This window comes from Drosophila tropicalis, unplaced genomic scaffold, assembly GCF_018151085.1.
Source record: "Drosophila tropicalis isolate 14030-0801.00 unplaced genomic scaffold, ASM1815108v1 contig_845, whole genome shotgun sequence".
NCBI classification, from domain to species: Eukaryota; Metazoa; Arthropoda; class Insecta; order Diptera; family Drosophilidae; genus Drosophila; species Drosophila tropicalis.
Window position 1 is genome coordinate 11,451,234 of NW_027173338.1, and position 19,537 is coordinate 11,470,770.

General features: G+C 36.7%; 4 protein-coding genes across 4 annotated transcripts; 2 read left to right on the forward strand and 2 right to left on the reverse strand.

The window, feature by feature from the left end:
- Window positions 1-3: 3 nt before the first annotated feature.
- Window positions 4-667, reverse strand: cype (cyclope). Its single transcript, XM_068295266.1, has 3 exons — window positions 599-667; window positions 226-401; window positions 4-168 (listed from the first exon to the last, which is right to left on the reverse strand). The coding sequence occupies exons 2-3, from the start codon at window positions 396-398 to the stop codon at window positions 105-107; spliced, it is 237 nt and encodes a 78-aa protein (XP_068151367.1). The 5' UTR covers window positions 399-401; window positions 599-667; the 3' UTR covers window positions 4-104.
- A 430-nt stretch (window positions 668-1,097) lies between these two features.
- LOC137581094 (N-acetylgalactosaminyltransferase 4-like) lies at window positions 1,098-3,570 on the forward strand. Its single transcript, XM_068295264.1, has 4 exons — window positions 1,098-1,668; window positions 1,728-2,070; window positions 2,137-2,565; window positions 2,627-3,570. The coding sequence occupies exons 1-4, from the start codon at window positions 1,109-1,111 to the stop codon at window positions 3,281-3,283; spliced, it is 1,989 nt and encodes a 662-aa protein (XP_068151365.1). The 5' UTR covers window positions 1,098-1,108; the 3' UTR covers window positions 3,284-3,570.
- Window positions 3,571-7,053: 3,483 nt separating this feature from the next.
- Window positions 7,054-8,122, forward strand: Thor (eukaryotic translation initiation factor 4E binding protein thor). Its single transcript, XM_068294522.1, has 2 exons — window positions 7,054-7,395; window positions 7,603-8,122. Exons 1-2 carry the CDS (start codon window positions 7,239-7,241, stop codon window positions 7,812-7,814), a joined length of 369 nt encoding a protein of 122 aa, XP_068150623.1. The 5' UTR covers window positions 7,054-7,238; the 3' UTR covers window positions 7,815-8,122.
- A 2,813-nt stretch (window positions 8,123-10,935) lies between these two features.
- Pi3K21B (phosphatidylinositol 3-kinase regulatory subunit alpha) lies at window positions 10,936-19,260 on the reverse strand. The gene is made up of 3 exons (XM_068294469.1): window positions 18,757-19,260; window positions 16,660-17,584; window positions 10,936-13,724 (listed from the first exon to the last, which is right to left on the reverse strand). Coding segments are annotated over exons 1-3 (1,590 nt in total). The 5' UTR covers window positions 18,758-19,260; the 3' UTR covers window positions 10,936-13,060.
- Window positions 19,261-19,537: the final 277 nt, after the last annotated feature.

Below are 19,537 nucleotides of genomic sequence, written 5' to 3' on the forward strand. Positions count from 1 at the left end.
GACTGGGGGGTTATTTGAAATCTATTTCAATTTTCAATAAAGCAACATCTTTTGGCTTAAATTATCGATGTCCCTAGTCCCTAGATACTAGTTTCTTTTGTCACTTAGCAGGACTGGAAACGGCCAGCGGCCTTCATGCGCTCAAAGGATTTGTTAGCATCGTATTTCCTAAAATGAGACGAGACTTTAAATAGCTGCTTAGATTAGGTTCTTTCTGTAGCTTACTGATAGAAGTCAGCATAGGCGGCCTTCTTGGGATCGTTGACGAGGATTTTAAAGGCAACAGTCACGATGGCAGTCAAACCGAGGGCCACGGCCAAGTTACGCTTAATTGTGGCATTATGCAGACCACGGAGGACGGGTCCTGCACTGCTTGTTGTTGCTGGAGTGTTGGCCATGGTCTGCAAGGAAGAAAAAAAGGAGGAAATGAAATTACGTAACATTTTTTCACGCCCTGCAAGAGCACAAAGAATCCAAACACGATTGCAAAATCATTGCAAATATATGGACGTTAGCTACTCCACAAACTACTTGTTTCGGTAATTAGGCAATTAGTTTAATAATCTGCAATTTACTTGAAATTTACAAAATTCACAACCTTAATGTATGGAAAATCTTTCGCAATTGAACGTTATCTAACACTGAACATGATGTTTCATTGAGTTAGTGTTGCAAAACTTAGATTTGTTATCGGAGTAGATATCGATTGGTTATCGGTTATCGGATGCAACTCTCGATTTCAAACCCAAATCCGATAGATGGCGCCAAGTTAGTGCTGATACCTAGAGGTGGACGGCGCCACCGTGACGCGCTTAATTTAAAACTTGTGCTATTTTGGGTTGCAACAGGTGAATCAATATCAACCAACACCCGGTGAGTTTATAACTAAAGCATCTCTTTACACGTCATACAAACAAATAAAAAACGGCCATCATATTGATTGTTAGTGAAGAAGCATGTTAAATATTCACCAAATCAAATTTGTCTCTTTGTTATCTTGATGCGATAATGTCTTGTCTTTGCCAGCTAATTACACTAATGGATTTCTTTGCCACGCCAATCGAAACTCCCTAGTAATTGCCTCAACTACGTGGAATAGAATTCGGAAATGGCAGCATTTCCTAAAACAGACTTCGCCAATGCAGTTGATGGCACGATGGCCCTGAAAAAGCGTTATGTAAAGCGTTTAGTGCGCAAAGTGATATTTTTCCTGCTCACCATTGCCTTCATCTCGCTGGTCACTACCATGATAGTGGAGAAACGAATGCGACCTGAAGAAACTAGCAACGAGGAAGCGGAACTGGATCCCAATGGTGATCCCATAACACAAGCGTTTAAGGCTGCGAAAATTGAGCCCACACGAAAAGCACCGCGACCACCTTTCCAGGATCGTAGTTTGTACAGAGAAGAGCTGGAAGAGGCGAAAGTTGTGGATGATAAACAATTCAGGTTACCCACACCGCAAGGTGAACGCAAGGATTGGCATGATTATGCTGCGATGGAAGCTGATAAATCACGTACGGGCATGGGAGAACATGGTGAGCCGTCGCACATTGATGCCCAAGAGAAGGAACTGGAGGATAAGATTTACAGGATGAATGGATTCAATGGCTTACTATCCGATAGGATCTCTATAAATCGTTCAGTGCCTGACGTTCGAAGAGAGGAGTAAGTAGTAATCTAAAAAAAAGTAATCCCATTAAATATTTTACCTTTTCGTTTCCCAGATGCAAAAGCCGCAAGTATCTGGCCAAGCTACCCAAGGCCAGTGTCATCTTTATATTCTACAATGAGCACTTTAACACTCTCCTGAGAAGTATCTATAGCGTTATAAATCGTACGCCACCAGAGCTATTAAAACAAATCGTTCTTGTCGACGATGGCAGTGATTGGGAGGTATTGAAACAACAATTGGATGACTATGTATCCCTGCATTTTCCACAACTTGTGCATGTTGTTCGAAATCCAGAGCGACGTGGTCTCATTGGAGCCCGGATAGCTGGAGCCAAGGTGGCCACTGGTGATGTGATGGTCTTTTTTGATTCTCACATTGAAGTCAACTACAATTGGGTAAGATCTTAAACTGCACAAGAAGAGATAAGTAACAAAAACTTGTTGTTTACATATTTTTTGCAGCTTCCTCCATTGCTTGAACCGATTGCAATTGATTCCAAAATATCCACTTGCCCTATAGTGGATAGTATTGAACATAGCACCTTTGCCTATTCCGGCGGACATCAAGAGGGTTCTCGCGGAGGCTTCGATTGGCGTTTCTTTTATAAACAATTGCCCGTTTTGCCTGAGGACTCTCTGGATAAATCTTTACCGTACCGCAATCCAGTCATGATGGGCGGCCTTTTTGCAATTGACACTAAATTCTTCTGGGATCTGGGTGGATACGATGATGAGCTAGATATCTGGGGTGGTGAACAGTATGAGCTTAGCTTTAAGATCTGGATGTGCGGCGGCATGCTACTAGATGTTCCCTGTTCAAGAGTTGCTCACATATTCCGTGGTCCCATGGATGCACGCCCGAATCCTAGGAACTACAACTTTGTAGCCAGGGTAATCCAAGTACTTTGATACTAGATTCAACCAGAATTAACCCCGAGTACATTCCTTGCAGAATCACAAACGCGTAGCCGAAGTCTGGATGGATGAGTACAAGGAATATGTTTACATTCGAGATCCGGAAAACTATGAAAAAATCGATGCTGGTGATCTAAGCCGACAACGGGCCATTCGAGAGCGTTTACAGTGTAAATCTTTTGATTGGTATATGAAGGAGATAGCCCCAGATTTCTTGATCAAATATCCACCAATTGAACCACCGAAATTCGCATCAGGAGCCGTACAGAGTGTGGCTTTCCCACAATTCTGCCTGGACAGCCTGGGCAAGACATCTAACAATGCCGTGGGATTATACTCATGTGCCGCCAATCTCACTTTTCCCCAGGCGAATCAGAATTTCGGGCTCACCACCTATCGAGAAATGCGTCTTGGTGAGGAAGGCGATTGCCTGGATGTTCAGGATAATCACCCGAATGCCACCATATGGATGTGGAATTGCCATAATCAAGGTGGCAATCAATTTTGGTATTACGACAGAGAGCACCAATGGATAGTTCATGGCAAGAATGGTCATCGCTGTATGGAGGCCTTCGTAGACGACAGCGAACGCTCGGTATACACGAACGACTGTGAAGAATCCAATCCTCGGCAACGTTGGAAATTTGCTAATGTCAATGACCAAATGCTGGACAAGTTCTACGACACACTGTAGTCCTTATAGAACTTGCCGCCCATCGTGTGGGAGGTGTTCGAAATAGGATTATTCTATATATGCATAGTTCATTGATCGACGCGAAGGTTCTGAAAGTTCGTTAAATAAATTTCCATAAATTCTCTTTTCCAATTCCACATACATATGCTTTATTCAAGCAACGACAGAAAGTGAAAGATGCTGCATGCTAAATATCCCCCCTCTCGCAGCAAACGCGTATATATTTTATTCATTGACTAAGCCGAAACGTACATGTATTTAAAATAAAGAAATTGTCTGTCTAAAAACCTTATCAGGCTATTGAACTCCCCCTTACAATCCCAGAGACGTGTAAAAAATGAAATCTAGAGCGTCAAGCTGTCTCGGCTTGGATTATTGCAAACTCGAACTTTGGATTACATCAGTAAACATATTTTAAGATACTGAGTACAGAAATGATATATTTTCAAAATCATGTGGACTATGAATACTTAAGAATCTCAAGATTTATTGAAATTTGTATTTTTTGCAAACAACTTTTGTTTCTGTTTTGTTTTTCATCTCTTTTGCATAAACAAATTCAAATGATTATTTTTTTTCGGTTTTCTGATTTTTTTTTGTTCGCTTTCGTATGTGGGTCATCGACACGTCACTAGAGACAAGGCAATTGATAGGGTATACAGACTTAAACTTAAAATCTCATTCTTGTGCAGATTCAGATACCGAATTATATTAATTACAAATTGCCAATACTCTTTCTAATATTAATTTTATAAGTGGTTTGGTTTTTAGTTTAACTTAAAGGAGTTTTAAATATCTGTATTATTCCATTTCAATGGATATACTATATATTTTCCATAATTCATTATAAATACAATACCAAATATAATTCCTATTTAAACATAAGTATATACATACATACATATCTCACATATGTACATATGTATCTCAAAAAGACAAAGTATACACAAGTCGTTATATCGAATGATATATTTATATTGTTTGCCTCGATCTGTGTAAACAAACTGAATTTGCGTTTCATTCACAACTATCATGTTATTTGAATAGAGAAAAAATAAAATCTAAATATATTAGGAACCCTACATCGGAGCACGTAACCGGACTGACAATTTCATCAGCCACCACGAAATTATTAAGAAAATACACATCATGTTTTCAAAATGCTCTCAGCCTCTACTGTTCCTCTTGGTCACCCCGCTTTATTTTTGCCGGGTTTAGACAACAAAATATCTGAAGACGCATTTTTCTTTCTTTTTTTCTCTTTTTGACTGCAACGCAATAGGGAATGGAATGGCAATCCTCTCCACCATTTGCACTTCTCCTAGTGCGCAGGTACAAATAAAAAGCGAAACTGAAATCCAAAACTGGTTTATGGTGACAGAGGGTTGATAAGCCCTAATGGAAGAAGGTACGAGAGAGAGAGATATGGAGTGGCTGAGAATCTCTAGAGCATAGGCCGGCACCCGCACGTAGGGCAGGTTTTCTTTTTGGGCTACGTGCTTGATGACACGGCAAAAAAATATTACCGTGCGCCCTGTGCCTCGTCTTTTGTTTACAGTTTTTTTTTTTTTTCTTTGGTCGGGGTCACCACCAACTTAAGCATAGATATCGTTGGGGCCACCCCATTTAAACAAATTGATAGATTTAGGTCACTCGCACTTAGCATATAATCTTTTTCTTCTTGCCCCCCAGCCACACAAAAATCTTCCAAAAATTTAAGCAAATTCTATGTTTAACATAAATTATAGCACGTGGTTCCGTTAATACTGACCTTGTGTATTATATGTATATAAATCCCATTGATTCTGTTGTGGGCGATCTCTTTTTGCCATTGTGTCCCACATATTGTTCTTGCCAAAGGTAGGTAGGTTTAGATCAACACGTGGCGCCGTTTACATGCCCTCAGTGGATGCCGGTGGGGTGCCAAAAAGCAAATTACGTCGAAGCATAAAGGTGCCAACGTAAACAGCTTCGCAGAAAAGAGAAGAAAACGCATTTACATGCTCTTCCAAGCATTAAAAATGAAATGAAAATTGTCGTCGTCAATAGAACGCCCTCGGACCCCGTCCCCGTCCCGGCTACCGCCCCCGCATGCTAAATCGGCCGCTCGTGCCGATTCCCACACAAACATACATATATGTATGTTCATAGTATATACTTGTACTCGAACCGAAATCCTCAAAACATACGTCAGTGATCGGAGCCGGCAACGTGCCATTATGCTAATTATACATAAATAAGTATATTGACTTTATCCGACCAATTATACACTGAGAATATCAATTGGGACGTCAAACCTTAGTGTTAAACTAATTTGCGTGATGACGAACAAACGCCAAAGAAACATATTTGTATTTTTGATAAACTATCTCATAAAACAATAGAACTTAAAAATAAAGGGTTTTCTTTTCATTTTTATAGGTGAATAAACTCAAACCTTTGCACATCCAAATTTATGTAGTTTACATAATTTCAGTGTCAAAAACTTTCATCATTCATTTTCAAACAACATCATACGATAGCTGATATCTTTGTTTCCCTCCTCTGATGCATCGATACTCCCCCTTGTACAATCGGTCTATGTGTTCTTTTAGACATAGCTGACTCATCGGACTATGAATATGAATTCCATTGATCACGTTATCTTTAGCAAATTTTAAGAATCGATTGCATCAATTGTTTGTTTGTGTATGTTTCGTTTTAAATTCTCTTACTAACTTAGTCTGTTTACCAATAATAACAATAATATGGGTATTAAACAATAACAAAACACAACACAAGATAAACAAAAAACAACAACTGGCTCTGGGTAAGCTCAAGGCCTCCAACCCTCTTCTCTGCTCCCACTCTCTCGCGCATATTGCCGGAAAACCCCCCCTCATCCACTCTAGAAGCGTCTGGGTTGGCTATGCAATGGCAATAACAACTGCAGAACAAAAATATTTTGTAATTTTTGGCAATGTCGTTTCTCAGATACCCTGTATGGATTGGATAATCTTAATAATTATGGAGGAAATTTCATACACATTCTATGAAAATAGATTCTATACGAACACTCATACATTTAATTGATAACTAAACCGTAGAGGAAAACTATTTGAACTAATTAAGACCAAAGCCAAAAAGAAGAAAAACTTATATCTTAGCGTGTTTTTTTTTTTTTTGTTTTGTGATTGTGAATTTATGTATTAACTAAACCTATAATATTGTAGACGTTATGCAATTTTTTGTCTAGGTACTTAGACTTGTTTATTGATGCTTATCAAGTAAATACCTAGGCATATATGTAAATACAATGCGAGGCATTAGGTTAGGAGTCCCTCTTCCTTTTCATATAAACTATTTAAAAGAAAAGTCCTACAAAATGTAAGTAAAAAATTCAGAAACACCCATCGATCGGAATTAATAAACTCTCCAACTACTTATAATGATAGTAAATGTTTCCCCTTATCGTATTATAAGGAGACTCTAAGGGATCCTTGGCAGTTCTTAATCGGACTATGTTTAGTGTATTCCCATAAGAACTAGATTACAGGGTATCAGAAATGCTTATTTTGTCATAGGCGGTTAACTACGCAGAAATTCAAAACACATCAGGCCACTGAGAGAACTCAAGAAACGAGGAGGGGGAGAGAAAGACTACAACCGAGAGAGAGAGAGAGTTCTTGGCGAAAGACAGAGAGTGTGAGAGAGAAGTCGAGCTAGCTGGCGATTGGGAGAAAGAAGTATAAATAGCAGCGCAGTACGAAAATCGAATAGCATTCGCCAAGCGGACAGCAAACAAAGCGGTTATATAGCCGAAAGATAGATAAGAGACGGACTGGAGCAATAGCCAACTACGCAATTTGTGTTCAAACTAAGTAAATAATCGTATAACGATTGCAATAGAAAACGTGTTACAAAGTAACGGAATAATTTCAAAGTCAAACTCAGTTCAAAAAGTAAACAAGTAAAGATGTCTGCATCACCAACTGCTCGTCAGGCTGTTAGCCATGCCATGCCCATGATGGCCATGGCTAGAACCAAAAAAATTGTCATCTCAGACCCCATCCAAATGCCAGAAGTTTACTCATCAACACCTGGAGGCACTTTGTACTCCACAACACCAGGAGGTAAGCTGATGAAACAATTTCTCTTAAGTGAATCAGCCAAGAATTTATTTTTGTGATAACAGCAGCGCACATGGCCGTGAGTCATTATCGCAAACATATTCATTGGCTTATCACTCGTACATACATACCTACAGACATATTGAGGTCTGTGTCTAGTCTGATGCAATGCTAATGACAATCTTTTCCTTCCTTCCTCTCCTTCTTCAGGTACTAAATTGATATATGAACGGGCTTTCATGAAGAATCTACGTGGATCACCTTTGAGTCAAACGCCACCAAGTAATATTCCCAGCTGCTTGATGCGTGGAACCCCTCGTACTCCCTTCCGCAAATGTGTCCCTGTGCCAACGGAGCTGGTGAAGAAGACACAGCAATCACTGAAAATCGAGGATCAAGAACAATTCCAACTGGAGCTGTAAACATCGCGCATCATCATCAAAATCAAGCTTAGATTCCAAGCAGCAACTGCCAAAAACAAAAAAAAAACCCCAAACCCAAGCCCATTTCATTTCATTATCAACTTAGTTGTTTTTATTTCAAGTCTAGATATTGTTGAATGATCTTATAATTTTAATTCATACTCATTTTCGAATCCCTCACCTAAGAACATTTTAGTCCATAAGAGCAATTCTTTCAAGCCATGAGTCATATTGACTAGAAAATTTGTTTTTTCTATAGTTCTTAAGATTATTTTTTAGCCATAATAAATAAAAAATATATTAATCAATGACCTTTAGAAAATCTTAATTTGATAGCAAAGTAGATTTATCTATGGGGTAACGGAACCTTGGTCAAACATGTGGAACTGTCGACAAACTCTTTATCACTTTCATCAGACGCGCGTGGGGGATTCTATCCACTTCACCTTGGCGGGCTCACCGATTGCGAATTTATATTTTGGCAGTTTATTGAACCAAAAACGAGAGAACAACTGGAAAAAAACCCGCCGGCCGGCATCCCATGGCCTATAATACAGAATATTCAAACAAACAAAATATATATTTAGTAGCCATGTCTGTGTATACATAGTTTTTAGAATCGCATATATGGGGAACATATGTATACATAGTGTTTAAGACGACAAATAAACATCGCTGGTTGAAGAAAACTGCGCAGTTATTTGGCAATACAAAAACGCCGAGGCGCGCCCTGTCAGCATCTTGCGCATTTCTAGCCGACACCGGCCAAACAGCCCCACATGTGTGTGATTTCTATTTCTTTTCTAATGACGACGACGACGACCCCCCGCGAGAATTGAGAGACCAACCAAACAAAGCTAAACACACTACTCTGTGTGGAAGCACGTTCCATGTTTTTGGTTTTTGTTATTCCTTTCCTATTCTACGGAACTCTCTTTACTATCTGTGGGGCAATGGCGCATGAATAATTAAAAGCAAACAAATGTCACACAACGAAACGACACAATCGTTGTCTACTCGTTTGCATTGGCCATTCTTCATTTAGGAGTTCCTATCTACAATGAAGATGAGTTTCAAAGTTGTTTATCTATGTTTACTGAAATGCATAACTTTTTTTAAACAATGTGACATAGGTGGAAAAAAGTATTATTTATCACACTTTTAAAGTTACTAAGTTTTGTTCCTGTTACAAATAATAACAATAACTAAAATTTGTATTTAGCTTCAAAAAGTTAATTTATATCCGTTACCTTTTTACGCACAAATTATGTGCATACTTTTAGGCGTGTTTGATAATTCTTGTAAACAATTTTAAATTGCTTTTTTTAGCTCGAGTCACTTAATAGTTGTTATTAAATTTTATTAACATATAAAAGCGCATAATTTTAAGAACCCCTTACAAAATTACTTTAAGACTTAAGACTTATCTAAAGGTTTGGCCAACTGCAGGAACTTCATTGGAGGTTCAATAACATAAATAGAGAATTATCATATTCGATTCAATTCTATTTTGGCACTGATTTAAAACCCAGTTTGACGATCTTCTTCATTCTGAATACCACTACTATAAATTATTTGTTTCTCTGGAGGATAAAAACTAATGCCCTAAACAAATTGAGCGTTATGTCATCTACTTCACGACGTTCATAACGTTAAGCTGTCTGTTGAGTTTCCTGCAATGTTATTGGAGGTCCATGTCATAGGAAGTCCATAGTATACGAAAAGAAATTGTTACTTAACGACGATTCATTTAAATTTTCCCACCACAAAATTTTAAAGAAAGTGAGACAATGGAAAGGTATCGAACCCTAAATTTGAAATATAATCTCAACTAAAATTAAAACAATTCAATCATTTCAACATTAGCTTTAGAGTCACTATTCGGATTTTAAGATCTGTTTTATGAACCAACAAATAAACTTTCTTCAAGACTAAAACTAGTTGGGAATTACAGCTGCCTGCAATAAGGAAATCATAGTAACTTTAATCTTAGTGTAAATCTAGTGTTAATTGGAACTGTTAAAATCGCAGAAAGCTAAACGCCGAAGAAAACACAATCAAAGTTGTATTCAAAACACTTTGCAAATATACTTTCCAGATACCAGAAAGCAACTGATAAATCAGATGGAATGAAATCTCTGTGCGAGAGATCTAGTAACTCTTACCCCAAGGTTTGAGAGGTTTAAGTTTTATTTAAGTCATCAAATTCCTCGTATGAGCTGGTTTAATTCTATTTTTGGAAACAAACATAAAAACAGAAAACATACAAGAGAAGCGCCTGAATCTGAGAATCAGAAATTGTCCACTTTTTCGATTTGTCAGCTTTGGGATATATGACTCATGGGCAAAAACAAAAAACATCCAATGTATCTCTGAGAGTGCCACTGCTTAGGAGTGGTTACAATTTGATGACTAAAGCAATTATGCAAGTTAAGACCAAATCGGTTGGACTGCAATAGGACTCGACGACAAATCACACCGGCCCACATAGAAGTGGGCCACAATTTCGAGGTGCGGTCCGAGTCCAGTTTGGGGCAGTGCAATCCTACTTATCCAGAAGCACGGTCAGTTCTCGTGTATCGCACGGACTTGACCATTCACACAGCAAGCGGTCAACGCGTGATTCTCTTTGCTGTCGGCTTTAGCCCCAGTCAGCGGAATCGGAACGGTTCATTGAAAGCAGAAACCAAATGGGAATCGAAATAAAAACCTACTCCAACTTCAAATACAACTAAACAAAAAATTTATATACACTTGGCTTCATTTTTTGTTTATATGTGAATTTTTTCTTTTCTGTTTATTTTTATTTTTCTTTTTTGTTTTATTTTTGTAGTTTCTTCTCATGAGTGTTATTGACGAACATTCTTCTTTCATTATTTTCTTTTTTAATGTTTTTTTAGACACGAATACAAATACACATACAAATTTATGATTTTCTTTTAGATTTTTCTTTCTTTTCTTTTTTAAAACTACTACAAAAAATTGTTTTTTTTTTCTTGTTGTTAGCGCTTATGATCTACAAACATACTACAGACATTTGTAGACTGTAGTAGTATATATATGTATGTATATGTATATACATACATGCTATACGTATAGATATATAAAAAAATACAACAAATTTGCAATTCGTTTTCTTTTATGGTTTTTTCTTTTTGTTTGGCGTGCGCCAGAAATGCAGCCAAAAATTACAAAAATTTTCACATTTGTGTGTTTTATCTTTATCATAATATAATTTTTGTTTTGTTTTTTTAATTTTAAGTTTTTTTTTTTTCATCATCTAACATTTAGGTATGGCAAAAATCATCATTCGTCATCAGCATCACATCTTTAAAAATACAAAATAATATTATATTTCTTTGTTTTTTTCATTTTTCTTTTTTTTTTTTTTTTTTTTTTTTTGTTATTTTTGTTTTGTTTGTTGAAACGCAATTTACAAACTAAAGTTTAAAACTTATAAAATACTACAACGTACGAGATCCGCCGAAATCTCATAGAATTTAAGCAAATAAAATATATAATTACAAAGAACAAATTACAAATTACAAATTAAATAAATTAAATTAAAGTATCGTATTTATACGTATATTGATAATTAAAAATATATTTAATAAAAAAAAAAACACGAAGACGCTTGTTTTGTGTGTGTGTGTGTGTTTTATGTATGTTTGTGGGTGTGTGTGTGTGTGTGCAGTTGTGTACTGTATGTAACAGGAAGCGCAAGATTCTAGAGAAAGGTATTTGAACATTCGGCTAGCCGAGTCATTTATACTCTTTCCAGCAGGTTGCAAATATTTATATAACAAGCACAAAATTACACAAATTATAAACGTTTTTAAATTTTATATTGATTTCGCCCAATTGTAATTAGTTTTTTTTTTTTGGAAAGAGTATTGCAGCAGGTGGGGTTATCTATATATATATTTTTTTTTTTTTTTGTTGCTTTCAAAAAAGAGAAACCAAGCAATTTTTTTTCTTGCCTATTGCAGCACTTTTTTGTTTAGTTTTTTCTTTTTGTTTTTGGTTAACAACATTTTCCTGTTTTTCTTTAAAATTGTATAAAATTAACAAATGTAAAAGGTTAATTGTGTTTTCCTTTCCTTTCTCTTTTTAAACAGTTTTCGATTGCACTTTTGTTTCGTTTTTGTTGCTGATGTGTAGGAGTGTAAGTGTGAGTGTGTAGGGGTATGGGTGTTTGTGTGTATTTATGTGAAGTTCTCTTGAAATTAAATTTATTTTAAGTTTTATAAAAAAAAAAAAAACGTATAAAGCATTTACAAAAAAAGGGTATATATATGTATGTATATATGTACGTATGCAGAAAATTACTATTTAGCAACAATCAACTGATCACATCGTATTTTTGTTTGTTTTTGACTTAAAAACTACACCAAATCAATTATAATATAACAACAAATATTAGAGCAAGGGAAGAAATGGGGGGATGCGTGTGTGGAGCACACAATATGGCTATCAAAACCCTTTATCTGCATATTAAGCTTTTTTCCTTTCTTTTTGAAATTACAGAGTCAGAGAGCCCGTTTGCAATAGTATATATATACAGATATACATGAACACGACAAACTTCTTATTCTTTTATTTTCTCTTTCATCATATTTCTCCCTTGCCAACCAAATTTCTCAACGCACAGCGTGATGGACAGAACCTTTTTTGTTATTCATGCAAATATATATAAAAAAAATATAGATATATATATATATATATATGTATATATACATATACCTATATATAAACATATTGGGGGGTATACGGTAAGGATATACTTGAAATCTAGATAGCTTCCACTTATCAATTATCACGCAAAATGCAGTATTACAAAAACAAATATATTGGATATATATATAAATATATATAAAAACACTGCGATTCCTATTAAATCGGAGACAATTTACCTGACAACACGCTTCTAATAACATGATCACCAAAATTTACTTGTTTCTGTTTCGAGCGGGTGGCAGTTGAACTGCCGCCATCACACACAAAAATATTTATACATATATATATATCGGTATATATAGTATATAAATATAGAATATGGATAGTTTAGAGAGATAAGAGCTTTTTGGAGCAATGTTTCCCATAGGGAGGGACTAAATCTCTAGCTAGCTAGCCTGAGGGTTACAATTTTTTTGTTTTTGTTTTTTATGTTGGAGACTGGAGATTTAAGAAGCCGACACGAGAGTTTGAGTTCTCAAGCTCTCTCTCTCTCTCTATGTCCTAGCTGCCTATTGCGAAACACTAAAATTTGAAGGAGAAGTGGTAGACGTTGGCGTTTCCGTTGTAGCATCGCCACCATCCACTGTATCCTGATGCTGATAATGATCTCGAGCCCTTGTTGTTGGGATGGGAGCACTTGTGGCTTGTGATTGTGGCGGTGGCATCATAGAGGCAGCACCAGCACCATCAGGCTGATCGGCATCCAATACGCACTCCAACTCCTCTTGCATCTCCTCTAATATATGCTGTTTGTTTTGATCCCAATGCATTACCGGAATACGCAACGTGGTGGTCAACGTGTCATTGTGCTCTTCCAGAGAATTCGAGGCATAGTGATCAACTAGTTTCGTTAGGGTCGGATATATATTGTACGGGGCTGCAAAACCAAAACCACTTTCCGTCTCATAGATGATGCAATGATGTACACTACCCTTGCATACAATTGATAGAGCGAAATGACCAGCATCGCGGGCACGTATCAGAAATGTACCGGTCGGAGCACCTTTGAGCAGTTCCTCAGCATCACGTCGCTTGGCATCGTTGAGGAACCACAGGGACTCGTTGCGATGCGGTTGATTCGAGACCAGTTCGTAATGTTGCCGCCACTTATCGAAGCCCATCTCAAGAATTGCGTTCATATCATCCACTGTGAGATTGTGAGTTTTCAGGCGCCTGTGCAAGAAAACAAATACGAAATCGAAATTAGTTTAAAAATAATATAATATATACATTGTTATATTACAATCTAGACTCGCTTGCGACTTTGGCTGATATTTAAATTAAATGTAAGCTAATATTAAACTTTAAAAGGCTTCAAACTTGTGTTACCTTTAAGGTTTAAAAATAAACTAATACAGTATTGATTGCAGTTAGGATGGATTATTATGATTGCGATTCTGATTTTCAACTGCATGTGAAATGAAAGTACGTCGGAGACTCGACCAACGACCAATGAACTACGTGATGTTGCCGCCGTGCTGTCTACGCCTGGGTAGACCTTGTATTTATTTTCATCATGATCGGGCCGGGCAGGTGCCTAGCCTAGCCTCATATCACTCAATTATGATTCACATCCAAAAAGCAACTCGTTCTTTGTGTGCAACGGAAGCAGCTAAAGGTGGCCTGATGATTATAATGATACTTATAATAATGACTATGTGGAGGAGTACGTAAGTAGGGTAAATACTAGAAGAAAGAATATCAACTTATCGCCACAGTCCAAAAGAAAATGATATCATCTTTACGATTGCAAATCGAGGGGGCAGTAGAAAAAAAAAGAAAAATATACATACATATGTACCTAAGAATATGTTTATATATAAATATATTCCATTCGACATTCATAGATAAAGGGTGGCCCACCCAAACTTCTCTCTCCTCTCTTCATTCCTCCTCCCTTTAATGCTTACATCCATCTACCTCCTCACCACAATCAAGCATGTCTGTTCCGTCTTATCGACAAGGTCTTGCCATCGAGCTGCTCGCACATTTTGACGACCCCCTCCACCACCCACCCCCTGACTCTCCTATTGTTATCTGCCCCCTCCTGAACCTAATGCCGTTTCTAATCGTGACCTATGGCTCTAATAATTCTCTATGACGCTAGTGACGGTGTATGGAGAGCCTGTATGGGGCAGGCATGAGTGTGTGTGTGTCTGTGTGGACATGGTTAACTGTCTTCTGTTTGCCCAAGATGGAGTCCCACTTAATCTTTAATTAAAATGAAGAATTTAAACAGCTCAACAGAACAAAATATAAAAAAAAGGTTTGCGAAAATGAAAAAAAAAGAAAAAAATATTAAGCACTCGGCAAACAGATAATGCTCCGAACGTTTACCTGATAACGATAGCGTCTTATCTAACCAAAGTGCCTCTGCCTCTGCTTATTTTTTGCCTGTGGGACAGTCCGCGCTAAAATCATAGAAACCTTAAACATGCGACCTAGCCAGTTAGGAGACACTGTGACAGACTAGGAGAGGGGCTTGTGCAGTGGTAGAAAAGTTTTAGGAGCTTGTTACTAGGCGATATTTCGTGATATTACTATGACAAAAATTGTTTAAAGTTGTAATTAGAGAGATATATCTAAAGACCCGAACAAGTTTTCCTAATGGAAAAAACAATAATCTCTGATAAGATCAGGTAAATTTTTATTTTTTTAAGCGGAAATACTTAATAAACACACACATTCAGCCTCTGAGAGGAAAGGTAGGAGTGTGGATCTATTTTTTGTAGACAAATCGTTAAAATATTGACATTTTACACTACTTTAACCTATGATTTACTTGGCATTTGTATTATTAACTTAATCTGGCGATCAAGATAAAGTGTAAGTGTTACACAAACCATATTAATAAACGTTGCTGGCTTATCTAATTACAATTAATCTTAATGAATCTACAATGTTTTAAGAGCTCAAGTCTATCCCAAGAAAGTTTATACACACTTTTACCAAACTCATTAAGTTTAATGAATGGGAGTGCTGAAACTCATATGTTTTGTTGATTGTACTACTTTTTTCTTTCTTTCAGAATGCGATGAATGCATCATTTACAATTAACAAGGAATTTATTTATATTTTTTGGGCTCAGACTGAGTTCTTTGTGCTATACTCATTCTCTAATCCAAATCCTAATCCAAACTACAATCATTCATTCAAGCTTGCCTAAACCTATTCATTCAATCAATGAATATCCATTAAGGGCGTTACTTTTGTAATTATAGTTCAATTATTTCCAGCTTTAATGCATAGTAAATCTTTAGATTTTTTCTATGAAATATCATAATTATTACGCTCCATTTTGTTTGAGAACTCAACAGAGACCGTGGCCAAACCCTAAAATGAAACAAACAGTTTCTTTCTATCACAAATTTTGTATAATATAAGTAAGCTGAATTATAATCTATTGCGATATATTTATATGCATACAATAAAAGACTTTCTTTCGAAATAGAAATCACAATCAGCGCACCGTCACACTGATAAGGATATATTTTTGTACTATATTATACTTTGGGGTATATTAAAGATATAGAGGTATACTCAGTTCATTTGCCTCGACTCCAATGGAGGTTACTTATCAGGTAAGGTAGGTACAACTTATGAATACCCCCCATTAATTTAGAATATGGAAAACAGGGTCGGGTCTTTGGAAGTTACTTCGACTTAACCATGACATTCAGACACGTAGGCCAAATTGGAGTAAAATGCGGAGTTATGGCGTAGCCAATTTGCCCCGAATCCGAAACCAAGACGAAAATATATAAGAGCCAGTTGCAGTATTATTTGAGAATTATCGGTATCGACGGCTTAGACGAACTGCCGACGGTTTTTAGCTTTGGCCAACCGCGTGTAAAATGTGCCATAACATTTATGCATTAAAATTCCTTGATTTCGTAGCGGAAAAGAAAAAAAACTGCAAGCATGATACGAGCGAGTGATTGACCCGCCGCCGCTAACAATCCCCTCTTTCTCGGTTCGTAATACTCTCGATAGCGATAGTACTTAAAAATTCATTAAGTGACGTCAATTGTCTGGCCTATCGACTGCCGACTGACTGTCTTTAGGGTCTCTTTATATGTACGTACATATGTATCTTTATAGTACTTACTCAATGAATTTGTCCTTGCGCAATTGAAGCATTTGTAACTCCGGTTTGGCCGCATTGATTTGCCGCTCCAGTAGTAGCTCATCTTCCTTTTTGTTCTCGATATAATGATTCAGTCTTTCCATTTTGGAATGCAGCTCATCGAGATGGGCATTTGCTTGGGCAAGACTCTCCTGTAGATGTTCTTGCTCCTGTTGGCGGGTTGCGGCATTATTTGTTGTGCACGATGATGATAACGATGCTGCTGCTGCGGCACCGACACCACTACCAACAGCTGGTCCTCCTCCTGCTCCAGCTGTATTCACTGGTGGTTGCTTAATAAATGATTCAATGACCTTTATTTGATCACGAAACATTTTCTCGGCATTGCCAAAAACATTCTGATGCAATTTCTTCTCCTGTAGCTCCTCCCTAATGGCATTGAATGATGTCTTCTTTTGATCGAGCATTTGTTCCTGCTGCTGCAATAGCTGTGAGACACGGCGAAAATCATTGCTAAGCAAACGCAAATCGCCCTGCGGTTGATATTCATCCTCCTCGTACGTTCGAACAATGGGATTACTTAACGTAATGTCCAAAGTTTTGTTATACATCATCAGAGAATTGGCCTTGTAATAGTTTATCATATCCACCACAGAACTGAATAGATATTTCTCAACAAAACCATATTTGCCGTTCATGTGACAGATTTTAATGAGCTTCTCGTTGCCATCTTTCATCAGGGTCAAAGTGTATTCACCCTTCTTCGAAAGAGCATCACGCACCAGGAAACTCCCGTCGGGCTTGCCATGCAATATTATCTTGGCCTCCTCGCGATCAATGCGTCCCCAATACCAGGGAGCCAGGCGTAACTCTTCTTCATTGGGATCGGCCAGCGATCCGGGCGCCTGTGGACGCATTGTGGAATAATGTAACGGTGATGGTTGCACTGAAAAAGACAATGCAAGTGTAATGTAAATAAATTAATGATCCTACATATACATATATATGTGAAAGTTATGGAAAAGAATAAATAAGTAGATAATGGGGTTAGGAATAAAACACAAACGTAAAAACAATACAAGGTTATTGACAAAGGTTTTGTTATAGATAATGATGAAGTAATTATTTTTAAATGGGAAAGTAATGAAAAGAGAAAATGCTGAAATTTTGTTACAATGAATTGAACAGGAAAATTAGACAAAAATCAGGCAAAATGGATGTAAAATTCAAATCCCAATTCTTCTCTCGTCTTCTGTACCAGCAAGTCATTTTGCCCTAAAACCACTGAACAGATTGACGTATTTATATGATTCAGTTCTCTAAATACTAGAAAGCAAATTTAACTACATGGGGAAAAAGGGGGCTTGTCAAAATATAAAAGTTCATCTTAAACATGATATTTACTATACAGGTCTTTATATAAATTTTAGTGCCTCTGGCTCTTGAAGCCCTTGATAAATCTAACTTTGAATAAAAAATGCCTCTTCTTAAACACATTTTGGCGACTTTAATTATCATTAGCATAAAAGCTATAAAAACATACTATAAGCAAAGATAAGATAGACAATATCAGAAACAGCTATAGAGAGGAATAAAAATCAGGATCAATATAAACAAGTGGCAAATGATTGTGATAATTTCTATATACAATTTCGATATTGTATTGTAAGATTGAAGTTTCTTTTTTCTTTTAGTTTGCACTAATCATAAAATAAATCACAACTGCTAAAATCTGACCAAGAGAAATCTCAACATCTTCCTTGCTACATTTATTAACAGCAAAAAAAAAAAAAAAAAAGAAAAGAAAACTACATATTACCCGACATCCCCCCAAACAACTTAAACGATTTACTCATTGGCATCGCCGCACACTACAATCTACAACCACCAACATCACCCCCATCCCCACCCCCACCCAACCAATACACCCAATAAGCTTTGGCGTCCGCGTCCCGGCCTCTTGCTGCTCGCTTTTTCACTCTCCCTCTCTTTCCTTCTCCCACTCTCCTTAGCACTCATCTACACAACGTCGGTTGCTTTGCTTTTTACTTGCTTGTTGTCAAGCGGCCCAAAACGCATTTAAAATTTCCATCTTTGGCAACCCTGAAATATACTCACTTTTGGTTGATTTTGCTTTTCTCTAGCCAAAAAAAAAAAAACAAAATTCCTTAGCAAATCTTAAATATTTGATTTGTAAGTCTCTCCAACGATTGTCGAATTAAATTTTTGTTGTTTTCTCTCTTTCGGGTTTTATTTAATTTTACGCTTTTTATAACAAAAACGTTCACTACCGAGCAGCACACATCTTTATGCTGGATTTCGCGATTCAATTGATACGGGAGAGGGACAGGGACGCGAATACACACTAATACTACAACAATAAGAGACACTGGTTAAAATATGTAGAAAAAAAAAACGTTCATTTCTTGTACAAAAATTGTTAGCTTTTAACAATTTGTTGTAGGTTTTTAATAAATTTATCCTTCTCATATGGCCTGAACTTGTGTGTGAGAAGTTTTAAACATTTTTACGGCACTTTTTGGACGACAAATCGGAAAATAAATTATAAGCAAGCAGCACACTATCGTACTTTTTTTGGGAACGGTGCTTCTATTTTTCAAAAAAAAAAAAAACTACAACATGGCAACCAAACACCCCCTATTAGCGAGAATGAATTCGCCTTCCTTTATACACAGTGAGAAATATTTAACAGAAAGAAAAAATTTAAACGAATCATTTTTTTTTTTTATTTATGTATATATACATAAATAAAAACACATTTTTAAAAATTTTAAACATAAGAAAATCAAATTGAAAAAATGTCTACTTTTATTTATGAATTAATATACATATGTAATAAAAAAGAAAAACAAAAACAAGAAACGAAAAAACGGAATGT

Excerpts from the sequence above, each read along its gene's own strand:
- cype (XM_068295266.1), bottom strand. The coding sequence starts at position 398 with ATGGCCAACACTCCAGCAACAACAAGCAGTGCAGGACCCGTCCTCCGT. Across the intron at positions 169-225 it reads GCCTATGCTGACTTCTATCA|GAAATACGATGCTAACAAAT; the intron begins GTAAGCTACAGA and ends GTCTCATTTTAG.
- LOC137581094 (XM_068295264.1), top strand. The coding sequence starts at position 1,109 with ATGGCAGCATTTCCTAAAACAGACTTCGCCAATGCAGTTGATGGCACG. Across the intron at positions 1,669-1,727 it reads CCTGACGTTCGAAGAGAGGA|ATGCAAAAGCCGCAAGTATC; the intron begins GTAAGTAGTAAT and ends TTCGTTTCCCAG. Across the intron at positions 2,566-2,626 it reads ACTACAACTTTGTAGCCAGG|AATCACAAACGCGTAGCCGA; the intron begins GTAATCCAAGTA and ends CATTCCTTGCAG.
- Thor (XM_068294522.1), top strand. The coding sequence starts at position 7,239 with ATGTCTGCATCACCAACTGCTCGTCAGGCTGTTAGCCATGCCATGCCC. Across the intron at positions 7,396-7,602 it reads GTACTCCACAACACCAGGAG|GTACTAAATTGATATATGAA; the intron begins GTAAGCTGATGA and ends CTCCTTCTTCAG.
- Pi3K21B (XM_068294469.1), bottom strand. Across the intron at positions 13,725-16,659 it reads CGCAAGGACAAATTCATTGA|GCGCCTGAAAACTCACAATC; the intron begins GTAAGTACTATA and ends TTTCTTGCACAG.